Source organism: Drosophila ficusphila, unplaced genomic scaffold (assembly GCF_018152265.1).
Source record: "Drosophila ficusphila isolate 14025-0441.05 unplaced genomic scaffold, ASM1815226v1 contig_855, whole genome shotgun sequence".
In the NCBI taxonomy this organism is placed as follows: domain Eukaryota; kingdom Metazoa; phylum Arthropoda; class Insecta; order Diptera; family Drosophilidae; genus Drosophila; species Drosophila ficusphila.
In genome coordinates this window covers 1,392,455-1,410,170 of record NW_025064807.1, presented here as the reverse complement: position 1 = coordinate 1,410,170, position 17,716 = coordinate 1,392,455, and the positions used below count along the sequence as shown (strand labels likewise).

At 43.3% G+C, this 17,716-nt stretch overlaps 1 protein-coding gene across 1 annotated transcript in view; it reads left to right on the top strand.

The window, feature by feature from the left end:
- The window catches only part of LOC108100032 (protein abrupt), a 53,626-nt gene that overhangs the window by 33,295 nt on the left and 2,615 nt on the right, over positions 1-17,716 (top strand). Inside the window, 1 exon segment of the mRNA XM_017203750.2 lies at positions 16,869-17,573. Within this exon segment, the coding sequence (XP_017059239.1) occupies positions 16,869-17,573 (705 nt within the window).

Here is a 17,716-nt window from a genome sequence, read left to right as displayed (position 1 = left end):
TTTGGTGAAAGCGGGGGGAAAGTGGAAAAGTGGGAGGAAAGTGGGCTTCCAAATGCAAAAGTTTTGCTCAAAACTATTTCGTTTTTGGGCAGGGTTGAATTTCGTTCGCTCGCCGAGAAATTCAAAAGGGTTGAGATGAGATGCTGGGATGCGAACGGCCCTTTTTGCCACGTTGTATTTTAAATTCAAGTGGTCGTATGTAGCAACAAAGCATCCATCTGGCCACACGGACCGTCTCCACACACTTGTATGCTTAAGGATTTCGTTCACCGAATCCAAACACGAATCCGAATAGGACTACGAATACGAATACGAATCCGTTTCAAATGCGAATTTATTTCCAACGAAAATATTACAAAAGTCAAAGACAGAGCTCTTTTGCCCCCGCACCGCAAATTCTACCTTGGCAAAAAGGTCATTTTTGGGCATAGAATTTACATAAATCCATATGGATGCCGGCCATGTGTGTGTGTGTGTCTGTGTGTGAGAGTGTTTCAGTGTGTGTGTGAGTCTAGAGTTGAGTCCCCAGCCGAGTCCATTTGAAGTCCTTTTGGCCTTCTTGTTCGGTTCTTCGGCTCCACTTCGTTCGGCGCCTGCAATCTGTCGGCATTTTTCGCTTATCACAAGCAGCTTCGGATTTCGCTGGCAGCCTCTATTGATAGCTGCAGTGTAGAAAAATTATGGCTCAAATTAGAAATATAAAATGCTATTATAACTTACTCTTACCAAAAAATTAAATACATTTTAATAACATTTTAGAAACATGTTTTGTAGGAAGAGATATTCAAAGATGAATTTGTTGTGATTTTCTGTAATATTTGGTCCAAAACCTAAATTTGAATATAAAATATACAATTAAATTATATTTCATTTAGATACTATATAAATATATCGCAAAAGGTGTCTTGTTTCAGAAATTAAAATAAAAGTTAAACTAACACTTTAAATTAAATACAAAGTTGCACTCTGAATTTAACTTTAACTAAAGAAATTTTATATAAAAAATTAATTAAATCAAGTTAAATACCTATATTAAAACTCTATTTCATTTCTTAGATTTTTCTTAAGTTTCTTTTTCTTTAATGGTTTTTTCCCAAGTGCATTAGGAAAGGTTTAGAAGCTGAAACGGATGGTTTTCCATGTGTGCGTGCGGTTTTCAAACGGAAGGCGAAAACTTGCTTCGGCTCGGCCTTTTTCCATTTGACCCCGATGCCACCGGATCTGCTTTCGTCTTGCGTCTTGTCTTTTCTGTGGAGAGGTCTCAGCTTGCCCCAGAACCCCCCTCCCCCTTCCCCCTTTCCCCCCTTTCGTCGTCCACCTCTGACGCACTGATATCCCTTTTAATGGATGAATTATTGCCGCACATGCGAAAGTAGTTGCTGCCCATCGACTTCACCCCTTGAAAAGGAGCGCTTCCACTCAGCGTCCTCTTCCTCTTCCTCTTACATATCCTTTTCACACACAGACACACACACACAGGCACACAAGACACAGCATTTGTTTGCATTTCATTTCCTTCAGATCTCTCTGTGTGTCTTTCACATCCCAATTGCTGGGATTTGACTGCTGTTTTTGTTGTTTTTGTTGCTGTTGGAGGATAAAAGTAAGAGGGGTTAGTTGACAGGCCATGCTGGAGGTCAGTTAATTAAGGGACGGACACCGAACAGAAATAACTCTTTTGCGGTTCCCCCTCGCTTTTTTCCCCTCCTTCCCCCTTTCGATACATCACAATTTAGGTGCGCGGGAATGCGCCAAATATCCATAATAATTGAAGGATATTACATCAATAAACCAACACGTACACACTTACATATGTGCGGGTGGGTTCTGCATTTTAATATTTCCAAATATCCCGTTCTCGCACACAAAAACACGCACACACATTCGCATATAATTTAGGCTTTGACAGGCGGCCACCTCGTACAACGAGGTTAAGTGTGCGTGTGTGTGTGTGTATGGGTCATGGGCGGAGGTTCGTGCGAAAGGAGGGGGGTCGCGCAGGGGTGTCAGTCAGGCGGGCATTCGAGCGCCAACAGCCGACGCCATAAACTAAATTTATTGCAAATATTTCCTCAGCAATGAGCAATTTGTGCGATCGAATCCTGCGCCTAAGTGGGCGAAAAGGGGGCGCCGAATCGGTGTGAAAGGGGCGTGGGGATTTAGGGGTTCGTTATGCCGCCCGGCGAACGTGTCGATGATGTATTTCCCCAAGTCCTTTCACTGTCCAGCATTTGACCCAAACACCAAAAAAAAAGCGGTGTGAGTACTTCTCCCCTCCCCAAAAAATAAAGAGAAAGAAATCCCAGATAACGGCGCATAAAACCGATACAAATCTGTATTAAATGTCCAGTTTTTCGTGCAGTGTTTTTATTGATTTAGTTTAACCCAACCCCTCCTATTTTCTGCATATTTCTATATTATTTTGCACTATTTATATATTGCCATCTAAACTGTAGAACAAAAAGAATTTATCACTTTTTGTCAGTGAATTACACGCAGAAACCGAAAAGCCGGGAGAGGCAGTCAAATGAAATTACTCATACGCCCAGTGTGCCGCAATCAAACACTCACACACACATACACATACATAAACTAAGAGGAGCTCATCTAAAGTGCGAGAAAGAGAGAGCTAGACAGGCCGACAAAATGGTTGGCCAACGACAACCAAACAACAACTAAAACAGCAATAACAAACATGAATTTTAACAAAATACAATTTCAATACAATTCAAACTTTCTAAAACCCACACACACATACACATACATTCAGAGAAGAGCTAGCCACGCATAGCAAAGTGTGCGAGAGGGAGAGAGATAGAGCTACAGCATGCCATTACTCCCTATTTACCCCCCATTTTTAGCCTGCCAACCAACCCAATCTCCCTCAAACCGCAGTGCCAACATCGCCAGCGCCCAAGCACCGCCAATCTACAAAACCCCCCGAAACCTGCACCGCCAACCCCCCACAGCAAAACCCCTTTTTTGAATAACCCCCCACCCACACTACGCCCCTGAACCGTGCGAATATGAAACTAAAACTTCCTCTACTCATTTCCTGTCCTTCCACCAACCGCATCGCCTGCTGATGATGAATTCGAAGGGGCGGAAGCAGGGGGGGAAATGGTTAAAAAAGAGGTGGGGGGTTGGTCATGGGTGGAGGGTAAAGGGGGAGGGGAAGGAAGGGGATGGGGAACAAAAACTATCTCGACCGACTGTCTCGCCGGTTTTCAGTTGCGTTCTAAATTCATACATTCATTACCATCGCATTTCATTCACACCCAACCACCCATCAAGCCATCAGCCCACCAACCCAATGAAGTTAAATACAATCGTTGGTCCGTAAACAAAGGCAGGAGCGTAGGGCGGAGTGGGAGGGGGGGTTCGCACAGCAGGGGCGACTATTTCACTGCTCATAAAGTAATAAATTGTACCGTAAATAGTGCGCAAGTGTTCGATGGAAAGGACCGATGGATAGATGTTGGGATGGATAGTTGGATAGTTGGATAGATGGATGTGTAGCGAGCGGGAAGGACAGCGATTCATCGGTTTGAAAAGCCTGAAAGTGAGGGGGTTTGTGGGGGGAAAAGCGAGGAGGTAAGGGAGTGGGGTAGGAAATGGAGCAAAGGATGTGGAAACGTTCGACCACTGACTGAAGCAATTCATCTTTGACTCGACTCTTATTTCATACGGAGGAGGTCCTTTCAACAGCTGCTCACAACCGCAAAGGATCCGCAGGCAGCTGAAGAAAGATTAGCATTGTTCCCCATTGAAACACAAGTGGAAAGGGGGTTCTGCATGCTGACTTTAAATCCCCTTCAATGGAATGGCGCTGTTATGGGAATAAAGCAGGTACTAATTAGTTTTGCCCTGTAGGGGAGTCGAAATTAATATAGTTTTTATGGAAAACATGGAAATTCGAAAATTAAAGGGCAGGATTTAAATTAATATTTACATCAAAAGTCATAGAAAAAAACGTTCAATTAGATTACAAATCAAGTTTAGACATATTAATTAAAATTGCAGTTGTTAGTTTTGATTTGAATTTGATATTTGATATTGAATAGCAACCATTTAAATAATTGACTTTAAAAGGTACATTAAAGTGCAAAGAAAAATACCTTTTGGCGTAATTTAAAAATATATTTTCATTTTGTAGGAAAATTTAAATTTAAGAAAACAAAGCTTGAGCTTATTTAGTTCTTAAAATTTATTAAAATTTATTCTGGCATGAACAAGTATTTTTTAAAATGTAAAACAAATTCTAAGGAGATTATACCCTTATGAATTATGTCTTAAAAGCGTAGTCCAGGGAATGGAACTGGAACTCCTTGAGCTATTTAAGCTATTCAACGAATGCTTGCAGCATCTAAAAACCCCCCTTCCCTCACACACACACATACACCTATCAGCATAGTAAATCCCCTCCACCCCCTCCCCAGTTCGACCCCCGCAGACATCGGAAAAGTAACCCACACCCACAGTTACACCCACACCCACTCCCAGTACCAAAACCCCTGATCGCCTAATCCCCGGCAACGTTAACCACATACGACCGCATCGTTCATCATTTGGCCGTGCGTGCTGACGCCTTTTTTGGTGAGGGGGAGAGGAGAGGGGAGAGGGGGTGGGGGGATTCCATAGTGGGCGGTGGGTGGTGGGTGGCCAGTGATATGGTGGCTAAGCATCCGGCTGCAGCCTGTACTAATGAATTACGCAATCTAAAACTATGTACATTTAATTCAAATTCACAAAACTGTACGCCAAACTAACCGAGACGAACTCCCCCCCCACACACACACACACACCCAAACACACTCACCAGCACACATGTCCATGTGGATTTTCACACACACACACCGAGACAAACTTTGGGCAAACTTTTTTGCTGCCTCAGTTGGCGTCGCTGCCACTCGGCTGCTGTATATTTTGGAATAATTCAAAGCGAATACATTTCGGACCCTCGACCACCCAGCCGAACATCCATCTTCGCTCCAACCCCATCAGCAGCTGGCCGTAGTCCACCGCCCCGCCCCCTCTACCCCCCTTTGGACCCCCTGATCGGCCTAAGCATTTTCACCCAAAACGCCCGTTTGCCCAGTTGCCCATTGCCATTCCATTACCGACACCATTGGCGTCAACGTCAGCATCCATCGCACATGTCCTTGCAATTGTTCCAAGTCCTCCCAGTGCCACCCACTCAAACCCCCCTTACCGCCCCCCCTTTCCCCCCTTCGGAAAATAAGGAAAACACGAGAGCGAAAGCGTGCGCAAAAAGCAACAACAAGTTAGATTCCCATATAATATTCGTACACACTTTGCAAACATGTTTGTCGATGATGTATTATACAAAATGCCCATAAAAAGGCCCGCATGAAAGAGACAGAAGGTCCCCCGAAAAAAAGGGATAGAGAGAGAGGCTCGACTGTGTGTGTGTGTGTTAGAATGAGAGCAAGCGAATGGCGTAATCATCGTTTGTCTCTCTACAAATACATGAGTGAGTGTGAGTGTGTGTGTGTGCAAGTGTGTGTGTGTGGGCCACTAAATCGAAATGCCAAAATGCCCATTTCTATTCCATTCCATGGGTCTAGAACCCCGCATAAGCGATACAGACATTTCGTTTTTTGGGGTAATACATCAAACTAGCCGCATCAATAGCACACACACACACACACACACACTCTCGAACACACACGCAACCCTTATATCTATGTGTGTTTAGTTGCATGAGGCAACAAGGACAACGAAAAACAATGGGCCAAGTTAATACGAGTACGAATACAAGTATAAGAGTGTGTGTGTGTGTGTTTAAGTGTGTGATGGCGAGTGTATGGAAAAAGAGTAAAATACTTCATGCAGAACCGAGCCAAAAAACCGAATCGAATAGAACAGACAACCAAGAAGAAGAAGAAGACAACGACGACGACGACGATGAAGAAGAAGAAGAAGGAGCAGTCAGGATAAAGGACATCGCAGGGGGAATGAGAGAGGAGGGGGAGGGGGGCAAAAAGTTCTTGCCACCAAAAGTAAAGGAGATAATCTTGGCCAAAGACGAAGTGAGGAGCGAATTGCTTGCCAAGAACCAACATCGCTCACCACCCCTTTCGTCCTTAGACACCTCCCCCTCCCCCTCTCCTCTCTTTTCCCCCTCCTCCCCCTTTCGTTCCCCCCCTCACCTTGTGAACTCCGTTCTAATGACCGCCAAGATAGAATGACATTTGGGGCTGTCAGCTTTCATTGTTGGGTCCGTTCTTGTGTGCTCTGAGTATGTGTGTGTGTGTGCCTGAGTGTGTGTGTAGTTGTGCGGGTAAGTGAGTGTGCGGATGTCGAGAAGAAAACTTTAAGTACACAGGTCCCAAGGAGTCGGGTTCGGTTTTAAACCAACCAAAAGAACAGTGGGGCTACATAAAGGGATTTTTGATGGATGGATTGGAAAGTTAGAACATAATTTTATAGTTTTCTTTGGAATATCTTTAATATGAACGCAAATCATATGAACTTTTTTAATTTTTTTTTTTTTTTTAAAAGAACAGTTATGTCTCCTTAAAAAACTGAATCCTTTAAAATGGTTTTCAATTTAAAGATTCTTGATAACTGATTGGGATGTTCAGCAGATAAGATTGATAATTTTATTAATGGTTATCTTAAAAACCTAAATATTTTTAAGGAAACTAGCAATCAATAAATATTATTTAGGGAAACATCTTGAATTTTGTTAAAGCTTTTTATGACACCATTTAATTTCTTTTTCTGACCATCTGTGATCTCTCAATAACCCATTGAATTCGACACCACTGTTCCTCGAGTTTTTTGGCCCACGGGAAAGATGGCAAAGGGCAACATTTTGGCAATAAGACGCCTTCTTCGGTCCAGGCGCACAACACCACACAATCACAATCGCCGAACCCAAGTTGCCCGAAAAGTGGGGGGCGGCAACGGAACGAAGGGGGCGTGGCAGAAGAGGGGGGTATGAGGTGAATCGGGGGGAAGGGGGAAGGGGCAACTGCGGTCCAAGTACGTGAAAATTGATAGATGAGTTATGGGGCCGAAGGGTGAGGACGAAGGGTTCGCATGCATATGTCCTTACACACGCACACACACCCACACATACAGCGAAGGAAGCGAAGGGAAAGAGCGAGAGCAAGATAAAGGACTTGCCTCGCCCCCTCTTCCCCCTCCCCTTCCCCTCCCCCTCTTTCTTGCCCCCTTTGCCCCGTCGAAGTGTTCGTGTAGTTGAATCTGTCTGTCTGTTTGTATGTAGTTGGGTTTTGCAAGTGGCAATGAGTCCGAAGACGTTCATGTCCGTCCCAGCTGTCCTTTGCTTGTCTGTGTGAGTGTACGAGTGTCTGTGTGAGTGTGTGGCATGCATGAGTGTTTGTGTGTGTGTGTGGAAGGCAAAGCATTTTTCAACGTTTGCCTCGGCAGCCGGGGGCATTAAAAGTTTTCGTATTTATTTTGTAGTCGGTTAACAATATTCCTTTGCTGTCTTACCCGAACCACCCACTTCTCCACCCCCTCCCCCTTTTCCCTCCCCCCTCCTCCTAAGCTCGACCGTTCGACCCACTCACACATACACACACACGGTAAGGACACACGTACGTGTAACAGTTTTGTAATTGTATGCGTGCGTTTTGTTTGCGGACGTGGTCTCGTGAATGTCTTGGACTTCTTACACACACACACACACATACACTTACACTTACGTAGAAAAAGGAGAGACATGTGGGGGCATAGATAATATATAGTACATGGATGCTCGAGTGCCTCAATGTATGTGTGTGTGTGCGTGCGGGTCGAGCTGAAAACTTTTATGTGTAATACATCAATTGCAAAAAGATAGCCAAATGCTGTTAACTTTATATACAACTCATACATGAGTGCTGTGCTGCATGTGTGTGTGTGTGGGTTAGTGGGTGGTTGGGTGGTTGGGTGGCTCGGATCGGATGTTTCTTGGTGGTTCACGGGGAGTTACTTACGCTCCTCATGCGGCGCAAGTAAAAGATACATTTATTATGTGCGAAGAGCGATGAACACAAGCGATTTATCCTTTTTAACTTGCCTGTTCGTTTTATCTCTGGGTGTATGTGTATGTGTGTGGGGTGCTTATATGTGTGTGTCCCAACTGGACCACCCACATCTGGGCCGACTGACTAATTTATGGCCACCACCAGCTTGGCTCCGCCGCTTAAACCCGGCTAATTTCGATTCCAGCCCGCCTAAGTAGGCAACACTTTCCGTTCGGTTTATATTGTTGCAATATATATTGGTGGTAGTCTACCACCACCACCACCATAAGAACACTCCTCAATCATATTAAAAACACGTTGGCCCACTAAAACTTTTCTCATTTCAAAAGTTAAAAAAAAAGCGGAGAGAAAAGAAATAAAGGCAGGCAGACAAACAAACGGCATTATCGGCGGGGTCCCATCAACATTCGTCACAGGCCAAGGAGCAGCTGTCCCGGTGAATCCTTGGCTACCCATATCCACCTACCCCCGAATCCTCATCCTCAGTGTGTGTACACAAAAGTTCTCGACTCGATCTTGGCATGTGTCCGCCTTGAATATGCATTCGAGGCGTCACTTACCATCTTTTCGCCCCTCATTTCGCCTAAAACTGCGCTGTCGATGGCGAATGTCAATGCTGATGTCGGGTATGTGTGTCTTCCCGGGGAAATTCGGGAAAAATTGGACGGCAGATTGCTGATGAGGCGGCAGGGGGAGGGGTTAGGGGGTATGGAAGTGTCCTGCCAGTTCATATATCACTCGGTGTCCTCCTCCTGCTTCGACCCCCAGGAACTCCACTGTCGTCACACATGCTCAACGGCAATTTCGCTTTCAATTTCAAATGCTATCTATGAGGGAATGCGAAACGAAGTCGCCGCCCACACTTACACTCAACCGAATGTGCAGGGACAGCAGAGATAAAAAAAGGTAGAGCAAAAGGGTACCGAACACCCAAAATACCCTAACAACAAGAGGTTACTTTGCCAACTTTGAGAGGAAAAGGATAAAATCGAGTTACTTTTAAAAGGATTACAAAGCAAGAAGTTCAGAAAATGAAAAAAAAATAATTGCATACTTAAGAGGGTTTAGAGGATAGTTATTTTCAAAAAGCTACTTTGATTTATTTCTTATTTTATTGAAACATTTTATTGAAATTATACAGAAGTTTCCATTCAGCAAAAAAATAGAAATAGAACATGATCTACCTTGAATTTATTTGGCAATCTTCCAATATTAAAATACTAAGAAGCATTTAACTAGAAAGAAGCAATACATTTGAATACAAGTTAACCAAATAGATTTGAAATATAGTTGGGATAAAGTTCAGTATTTCAAAACTTAAACTTATACCCGAAAACTATATATCCTTCCGAAGAGTATCTAAAAAGAAAAGTGAAAGAAAGCAAAGCGCACAAGCAAACTTGTTTGCAAAGTTTAAACAACATTTCGTTTGGCTTTTGGCTGGCCGTACGTGCCGATGCCCCAACCCCCCAACCCCCCTCCCCCTGCCCCTCCCCCTTTATTTCCCGCCCCCTCAGCGGACAAAAGTTTGCCATTTTTTTGTTCCTTTTTTTCCTGTTTTTCTTTTGTGGCTGCGTTTTATTTATAAGATAAACAAATGCAGAGATGGATTGTCCCGGCATGTGTCGTCTGACATCTGGGCAGCTTTGGCAATCTAAAGTGGGTTCTCCTTAGATAAATCCAATCCCCCCAACCCCCCATACCAATCTAACGCCTCCCCCTTCTATTAAACCCAGAAAGCTAATTAACTGCGGAGAGATGAAAGTGCGTATCTAATGAATTCGGTCAGCGATTTTACGACACTTGGTCGCATATGAAATTGCCGGACGAGTAATCCACTTTATCCATAATTCAATCACAACTATTTCGGGGGTCGGAGATCGTAAAAACTGCAGGACGTCGCCAATTCGTCAATTTGTAGCCACGCAGATACTTGAGGCGCAGATATTCACCCGTTTTATGGCGAAAAATTCGCAAATAAAACGAGCCATAAAAATTAATAAAAACCCAGTGTCCACGACCCGCAGTTTTATAGTTTTATTATCTGGCTAAGATTTCGGATTGCCTCGAATTTCGGATTGCCCCAACCAACCAACTTTTGGTCACTCTCAAAAATTCAAAAGCAATGGAAATATTGCTGAGCGAGCGGTCGTAAAAATCTGAGTGGGTTTGGTTTGACCAGCCCTCAAAAAAAAGAGGAAAACCGAAAACCATTCCGCCGCCCCAGAAAAACTTATTAAGTAATAAATTCCAATAAGAACAAAAGGCTGAAACAAAATTACTAGAGGCCAGGGAAAATATGCATAACAGCAATAATAATAATAATAATAAGCGAGGTGATAACGATCGCAAGACATCGAGAAATGACCGTTAAACACACCTACTATACAACACACGCCCTTTGGTAAAAAAAAAAAATGAAATAAGAAACCCTTTTTCGACCCCTGGACAGAGACAAAGCGCCGCTCGGAAATGTTTACACATTGGCCAGCGGAATGGGTGGATGGCTACCATAATGTATAATATCAATGGGCCAGGCCCATTGACGCGAGTGATTTATATAGAAAAATTCATTATTTGCCGGCACCTCCACTCCTCCTCCTCCTCCAACTTTTCACCTTCCCTCCACTGTCTGCAGTTCATTTTCGAAATGCAAAACGAGAACAGAGAAAGGAAAATTCAAAGGGGGAGGGTGTTTTTGGGGGGGTGGGGAAGTCCTTGTTATAATGGCCCCTTGGCGCGAAAGGAAATGTTACCCGAGTCGCGTCGCCGCTTTATCTTTAATAAAGCTAATTTCTATTGCCGCTAACAGGACCGCGACATGCGAGTCCTTCCTTCTCGCACAGGGATTGGAATCTCAGGAAGTCCAAGAAAGGGAACGAGTCCGAGAACGATTGCGATTGAATGCTCCACTCGTAATTGATGTGGGTGCGGAGGTTCCTTCGTTCGTCCTGCAAAGTCCAATGTCTTGCATAACCCGATGGCTTTCCTCAACGCGAATTGGCACAGAAAACGCGCTCGCATGCGGTCATAATTGATGGCCACTGGCAGTTGCCCACCAAGCCCAAGAACTCGAATATAGAATAGGTGTACACGCCCTGGAATATCTTTAATCGGAGCGGTTTCTTTGTGAACGGAAATTAACAATTACCAACCTCGAACAGATCAGACTGCGTTCCCTAGCTTTTATTCTATTAAAATGGTTAGAGCCATTGGATTAATGGGAGAAATAAACTAACTGGGGTTTTGTATTTGGGAAAGAACAGAATGACGAGATTTATTTATTTTTTTTTTTTTGCCACTATTCATTTAATAAATAAAAAATGATTGTTCGTTATGTTTTGGCAAAAATTAAATATACTTTATATTAAATGAAACCTGATTTCCTAAGTCTGCAGAAGTTCTTAAAATTAAAAAATGTAGTTAGATTGGAACTTTATTTTTCATTAAAGTATATATTATTTTCTATAGATTGGCATTATTATTCTTATTAAGAAGAAATTAAATCATTTTATTGAATAGTTAAAGTAATTTTTGCTTGAACAATCTTAAACATTTTTTCAATTAGATTCTTTATTAACTTATATGTAACAAAAAGAGTTAAAGGCTTAGAATATTAATATAATAAAACTTCACAGTTTAGTTGACAATCTAAAACTAAATTTCACTCAACTGACATAAAGTTGTCCCTCAAAGTTCTCCTCCAAGCAACCACACATTCTTGGCTTTGGTGTCTTTGTGCTTACAAAAATAAACATTTATGATGCATAATTATTAGCAAAAATTGAGTTTTGCATTATACATTTCATTAATTATGCACAGCCCCAGCAGAGGTGGTCAAAAGCTGGAGGGTTAGTGGTAAAATTACGCACAGACCAACGCACACGGTTCCGGATTTTCCAGCGAGGCTTAGGCAAGTCCTCCTCTTCCTCCTCCTTTTCCTTCTCTTCCATTTTTCCCACACCAATGGAGAGTTATCCTTACACACCTGTGTGTCCCAACGCATCTTTCACAAAAAGTGCACTTTTTTGCGAGGGGGAAAGGGAAAGGAGAAGGCTAGAAATCTTACGCCTGATTTGATCCGGGCCACACAATGTCCTCTTTCAGGACTTGTTCTTGTGGCTGTCACTTGCAGGCTGGAGGACCTCTCACACACACACACACACACGCGCGGGGCTGACATCCTTTCGGTTTCCTCAAATGTGACAAATTCGAAATGTGCTTGGATGGTCAAAGGCGATCGGCAGCCAGTGTGCTCTAATGTCCTGGCCCATCCTGTCCTGCTCGGATGTCTCGGTGTCCTGGCCAATCGACGAGCGAGCTCTCGAGGATGCTCACCGAAGAAAACTTTGATGCGGCCATGCATGTTTCATGTGCAACTAAGCATATGGCAGCTCGTTCGCCAGACAGAGCCAGCTATATACTATATTGGTATGCAAAAAAAGGACCTATCCAAGGACCTCCCCCCCCCCTCTTTTTAAGCCCCCCTTGCATATTGCATTTTCCATTTTATTCGATTGGATTTTATTGTATTTTTTCACTTGATATATTTATGCAGCCGAATTGTTTGCCTTCTCCCTTGAGTTGTCACGCACAAAGGCAGAACTAAATTGTTTAATTTGATTTCAGCCTTTCATTCTATCTACTTTTTTTTGGGGGGAAGGGGGTGGAGAGGGGGTTGCCTTGCGTCATGACCTGCACCCTGTTGTCTCTGGCCATCCCAAAAATGACTCAATATCCCACACATACCATATTCGAAAGGCCCTCTGGCATGGGCCTTGGCAATTTTGTAGACATTAAATTGCGTTTTATTTTTCAATATTTATTATTATCGAATATTGAAACGAAACCGAGAACTCTGTCCTCCCCGCTATGGAAATGAAAATGGAAATGGCGTTGCAAATGGTAGATATTTGAATCAAGGGGAGGGAAAAGGGGGAGGAAAAAGAAGAGAGGGGGGTGGTGGGGGGACAGGTGTGTTCCTGCACGCCACTCGGATATGGGCAATATGTATATGCACAATCGCAGTTCGCATATAGAGTTGTAAGTCCGTTGAATCCGACAATGGTTCCATATCACGCGATACGACTTCCCATCCTTATTCCCTTTGGATTTTACTCCACTCCTTTCAGTGCGTTTTGCAATCCTAAAAGGACTAAGAACGGAAATCCTAAACCATCATTTAAATTGCAATAACACAGTGATCTGTGAATAATTAAAAAAGAAAAACTTGTGAGTTTCACTGCCACAAAAGTATCAAATTGTAAATAATATATATTAATTTTTAGTTACTTAGATTTGCACTTGTTGTAATATTATTTAAATAATCATTTGCCTGCCTGCCTGCCAAAAAAAAAAAAAACAAAATACTGTAGAATCATATATATAGTATAATATATAAATATCCAAAATATATACATATTACATTAATATTGGCTAAACAAAAGTAAGGAAAATTGGCTTAAATCGTGTGTGTGTACTTCCAATCGAAAGAATAGTTAAAACAATATTTTAAACTTTAGAACTGAAAATGTTGACATAAATTGGCAATAAATGTAATTGGTGATCACAAAATTGATAAAAACAAAATACAACAAATGCGGTTAATTCAGTTCTGCTGTTGTTGTTGTTGCTGCTGCTAAGAAAGGAACTCAAAATCAAAATCGAAATCAAAAAATAAAATAACAAACACACACACGTTCCACACTCGAACATCAAAATTGAAGCTGTCGAATGCAAACCACAAATGCAAACTTTATTTACCAATTTCACCTTGACTTTCCCAACGAAATGCTTGGAACACAGGCACATTCCTGAGTGCCAAGAGTGGCAGCATCAAGCAGGAGGTGATGGAGCCGGAGGCGGAGGATCTGGAGGCGCCGCAGCAGCAACCGCATGAGGCACATGCCGCCGATCGTCGTCCCGCGGCCTGCAAGTTGGCCAAGCTGATGCAGCAGCAACAGAGGCAGTTCCTCGACCATCGGCGCAGTCACCACCAGCCGCACCACCACCACCAGCCGCACCATCGCCACCACCACCACCATCACCACCACAATCGCATCAACAACAACAACAATAACAACAACTCGAAGAAGAACCGCTCGGCCAACTCGTCGCCAACTCCTTCGGCGAGATCCTGGAACGATAGCGATGAAGACCAGGACTTGCCGGATGGCAACAACCCGCTGCAGCAGCAACAGCAATCCCAACAGCAACAGCAGCAGCAGCAACTTCAGCACAACAGCAACGAGGATGAGGACGATCGCTCCTCGTCTGCCTCATCGGCAATATCCTTGACCATGAAGCGAACGCGACAGGATAGCGAGTCAACACTGTACCAAACGCTGCTCATGAAACAGGAGCAGCAGCACCAGCAGCAGCAGCAGCAACACCAGCAGCAGCAGCAACACCAGCAGCAGCAACAGCAACACCAGCAGCATCAGCAGCAATATCTCGACGAGTTGCAGCAATCCCATCAGCAACAATTAACCGCCAACTTGTTTATGGCCAGGACAATAGCTTTGAGCAGATCGCGTGACTTTCCGGAACTTTTCCAGAACACAATTGCTGCGGCGGCGGCGAATGCAACAGCAGCATCGGCGAGTCCCGGCAACAATGGCAATAGTTCGAGTCAAATTGCGGGTCCCGGGCCAGGAAGTTCTGCCCCAGGAGCTGTGGGGAATGGAAATGGAGCAGCCAGTGGAGCCGGAAGTAGCAACTACATGCTGCCGTGTCCACTGTGCGAAACGCCGCTGGAGCAGAGGGTGTTCCGCCAGCACCTGGATCGTCATTATCCGCGCGACAGTCCCGTGTGTCCGGTGATCGAATGTGGCCGCCGGTTTGCCCATCCGAACTCCGTGAGGAATCACATGCGGATCAAGCACACCCTGCAGTGGGCCAAAATGAAGGCCATGCGATCCTCGGGCGGACCCTTCGCCGGCGGTCCGGACTTCAAATGAAACTGCGAGGCCGTCGGCTAAGTCCAATCTGCGTAGTCAACGCTAACGATAACAAAAAGAAATATAAGCTTTCTAGGTTGCTGCTTCTCAGAGTCAGTCGACAATGGCGACAATAATTCGAATCTAACTCGCAATCCAAGTGAAATCCAGTGAATACCCAGTTACCCAGTCACTCGAGACACTCGCATCTATCGTAGATAGCCAAAAAGTAGTCCAAGTTCCGCGGAGGGGAGTCCACTATAACTAACTGTAACTGTAAGCGCACGAAGGTCCTTGCAACGCTTCCTGCCAGCCAGTCAGCCAGCAAAGCTACTCTATTTACTCTGAAAAAATATTTAGTTTCAATCAAAACAGGTTTCAGGAAATTCAGGAAAGCCGACAAAGATTCAACAGGATTTATTTGGGGTTTTATATTCTTCAAAAAACATTTTACAGAAACCAATCAAGAAACATTCTTAATATTTCCTTTAGAACTCATAATTTTTATTATTATTTCAATTGTTTCTTTTTTTTGTATTTGTATTTGAGTGCTAACTTTTCAATATTTAGTTTTTGTCAATCTGTTATTTTTTACTATTTACTTTTGACTTCTAAACTTTATGATTTCTTCATCAATACATCAATACATTTTTTGATACTTCATTTTGGGTATTCATTTTTCTTACTTTTCATTTATAGATGTTCATTATAATCATTAATTTTCCTGCATTGGTATTCATTTTTAAATAAGTATATATATATTATATATTCGAGAGCAGCTTGTTAGCTGACGATGGCAGATGAACGCTTTGGGCTAGGATACTTGCAACAATTATTACGTTCCTATATGCGATAAAGTATTTTACAAATGCAGACACCTACAGCTCTGATTTGTTTACCTAAGGCAGGAGTAAATCTCAACTTTGAATTCCTTAACATTAGCTGAAAGAAAGAGGGATACGGAAAATCCTATATAACTCAGCTCCAGTAAAGCATGTGCAGTATTAAAGTAAAAGCAACAGAAACCGAAGAACTACTCACAAAAAAAAGAATAATAACATTAATACTTAGAGTTACATAAATACGTACGATTAAGCCATAGAAGATGAGATAACTATGTAGATAAAGAGCTAAAACAAGCAAACAAAGAAACATGATATATAGAAATATATAAAGTAGTTATTATGAATATTGATACTGAAACAAAATAGAATGTGCCTGCGTAATATATTTTTAGCCAAAAGAAAAACGAAAACGTAAGAAAATTAAACGAAAAGCGAAACAAGTAAACAAAACTTGAGCATTAAAAGTAAAAAAAAAAAGAGATACGAAATACCAAAAACTGAAATCGATTTGTATTAGAGAAAGTTCAAAATTCAAGGAGATATTTTGTTAATTACCTTAGGTTCACTAAACTGTAATTCGATTCGATTCGATTGGCGGCAAAACACTCCAAGAGCAGACATACGTAAAAAGGTTCCTATAATGTTAATCAAAACAAAACACTAAAAACTAAAACCCAAGCTCCAGCAAAACTGGCTAAAACGGGGAAAAAAAAATCATGGGTCAATCGAGATTGTATCGATGTGGACTAAAGATAAATTCTATTTCGAAGCGGACAATTTTACAATTGTAGTTTATAAAGCCTAGAGAGAAAACAAGCAGCCATATAAGTACATCGATTGTACAACAGTTTGTATGCCATTTTAGTTTGCAAAATTGTCTGAGGGGCGAAAACAAATGTATCTAGTACGAGTATCTTGTATCTGCGTTGCCTGAAGGCGGCAAATCTATTTTGGTGAACAATAAAGAGCAAACGAAGACGAAATGGTTTTCTTTTTAATGGAGTAATAAATCATATTTTTTATCTAATGAAAACTAATTTGTGATTTATTTTACTTTACAGTTTCCCGACGATCCTTGGAAATGCGAGTCCGAGCCACAGATCCTCGTCCCTGCCCGAAGTGCGGAAAGATCTACCGATCGGCGCACACCTTGCGCACCCATTTGGAGGACAAGCACACCGTGTGTCCGGGATATCGATGTGTCCTGTGTGGCACGGTGGCCAAGTCGCGCAACTCCTTGCACTCGCACATGTCGCGCCAGCACCGCGGCATCTCCACCAAGGACCTGCCCGTCCTGCCCATGCCGAGTGCCTTCGATCCGGAGCTGGCCTCCCGACTGCTGGCCAAGGCGGGTGTCAAGATCTCGCCGGCGGAGCTCAGAGCTCGGGCTTCACCAACTGGTGGAAGTGGCAGCAGTGGCGGCGGCGGCGGAGGAGGAGGTGGTGGCCAGGCCAAGTTGGATCTGAGCAACGCCAGCGGGGGTCCCTTGGACGATGCCGAGGATTCGGACGAGGATCCCGAGGACCTGACCACTGGAAACGGACTGTATGGAATGGGTGGCAGTAGCAGCGACCTGAGTCGCTACCACGAGAGCTTGCTGAGCAACTTCGGACACGCCAGGATGCGGAACGAGGCGGCTGCCGCGGCGGCCACTGCTGCCGCTCTGGGCCAACCCAAGGATCTGGGCGTCCAGATGCCGAGCAGCAATGCCGCGGGACAATCCCTGCTGGACACCTATCTGCAGTTCATCACGGAGAACACTTTCGGTGAGTGTCGACATTTATAAAAAAAATAATTCTAAAAGGGGTTGGAAGTTAATTTTAGTTGTGGATACTTACTATTACTAAGTTACAATAATTTAGACATTTTACTTGATAACAACTCAATTTCCGTTAAAAACAGTCAAACT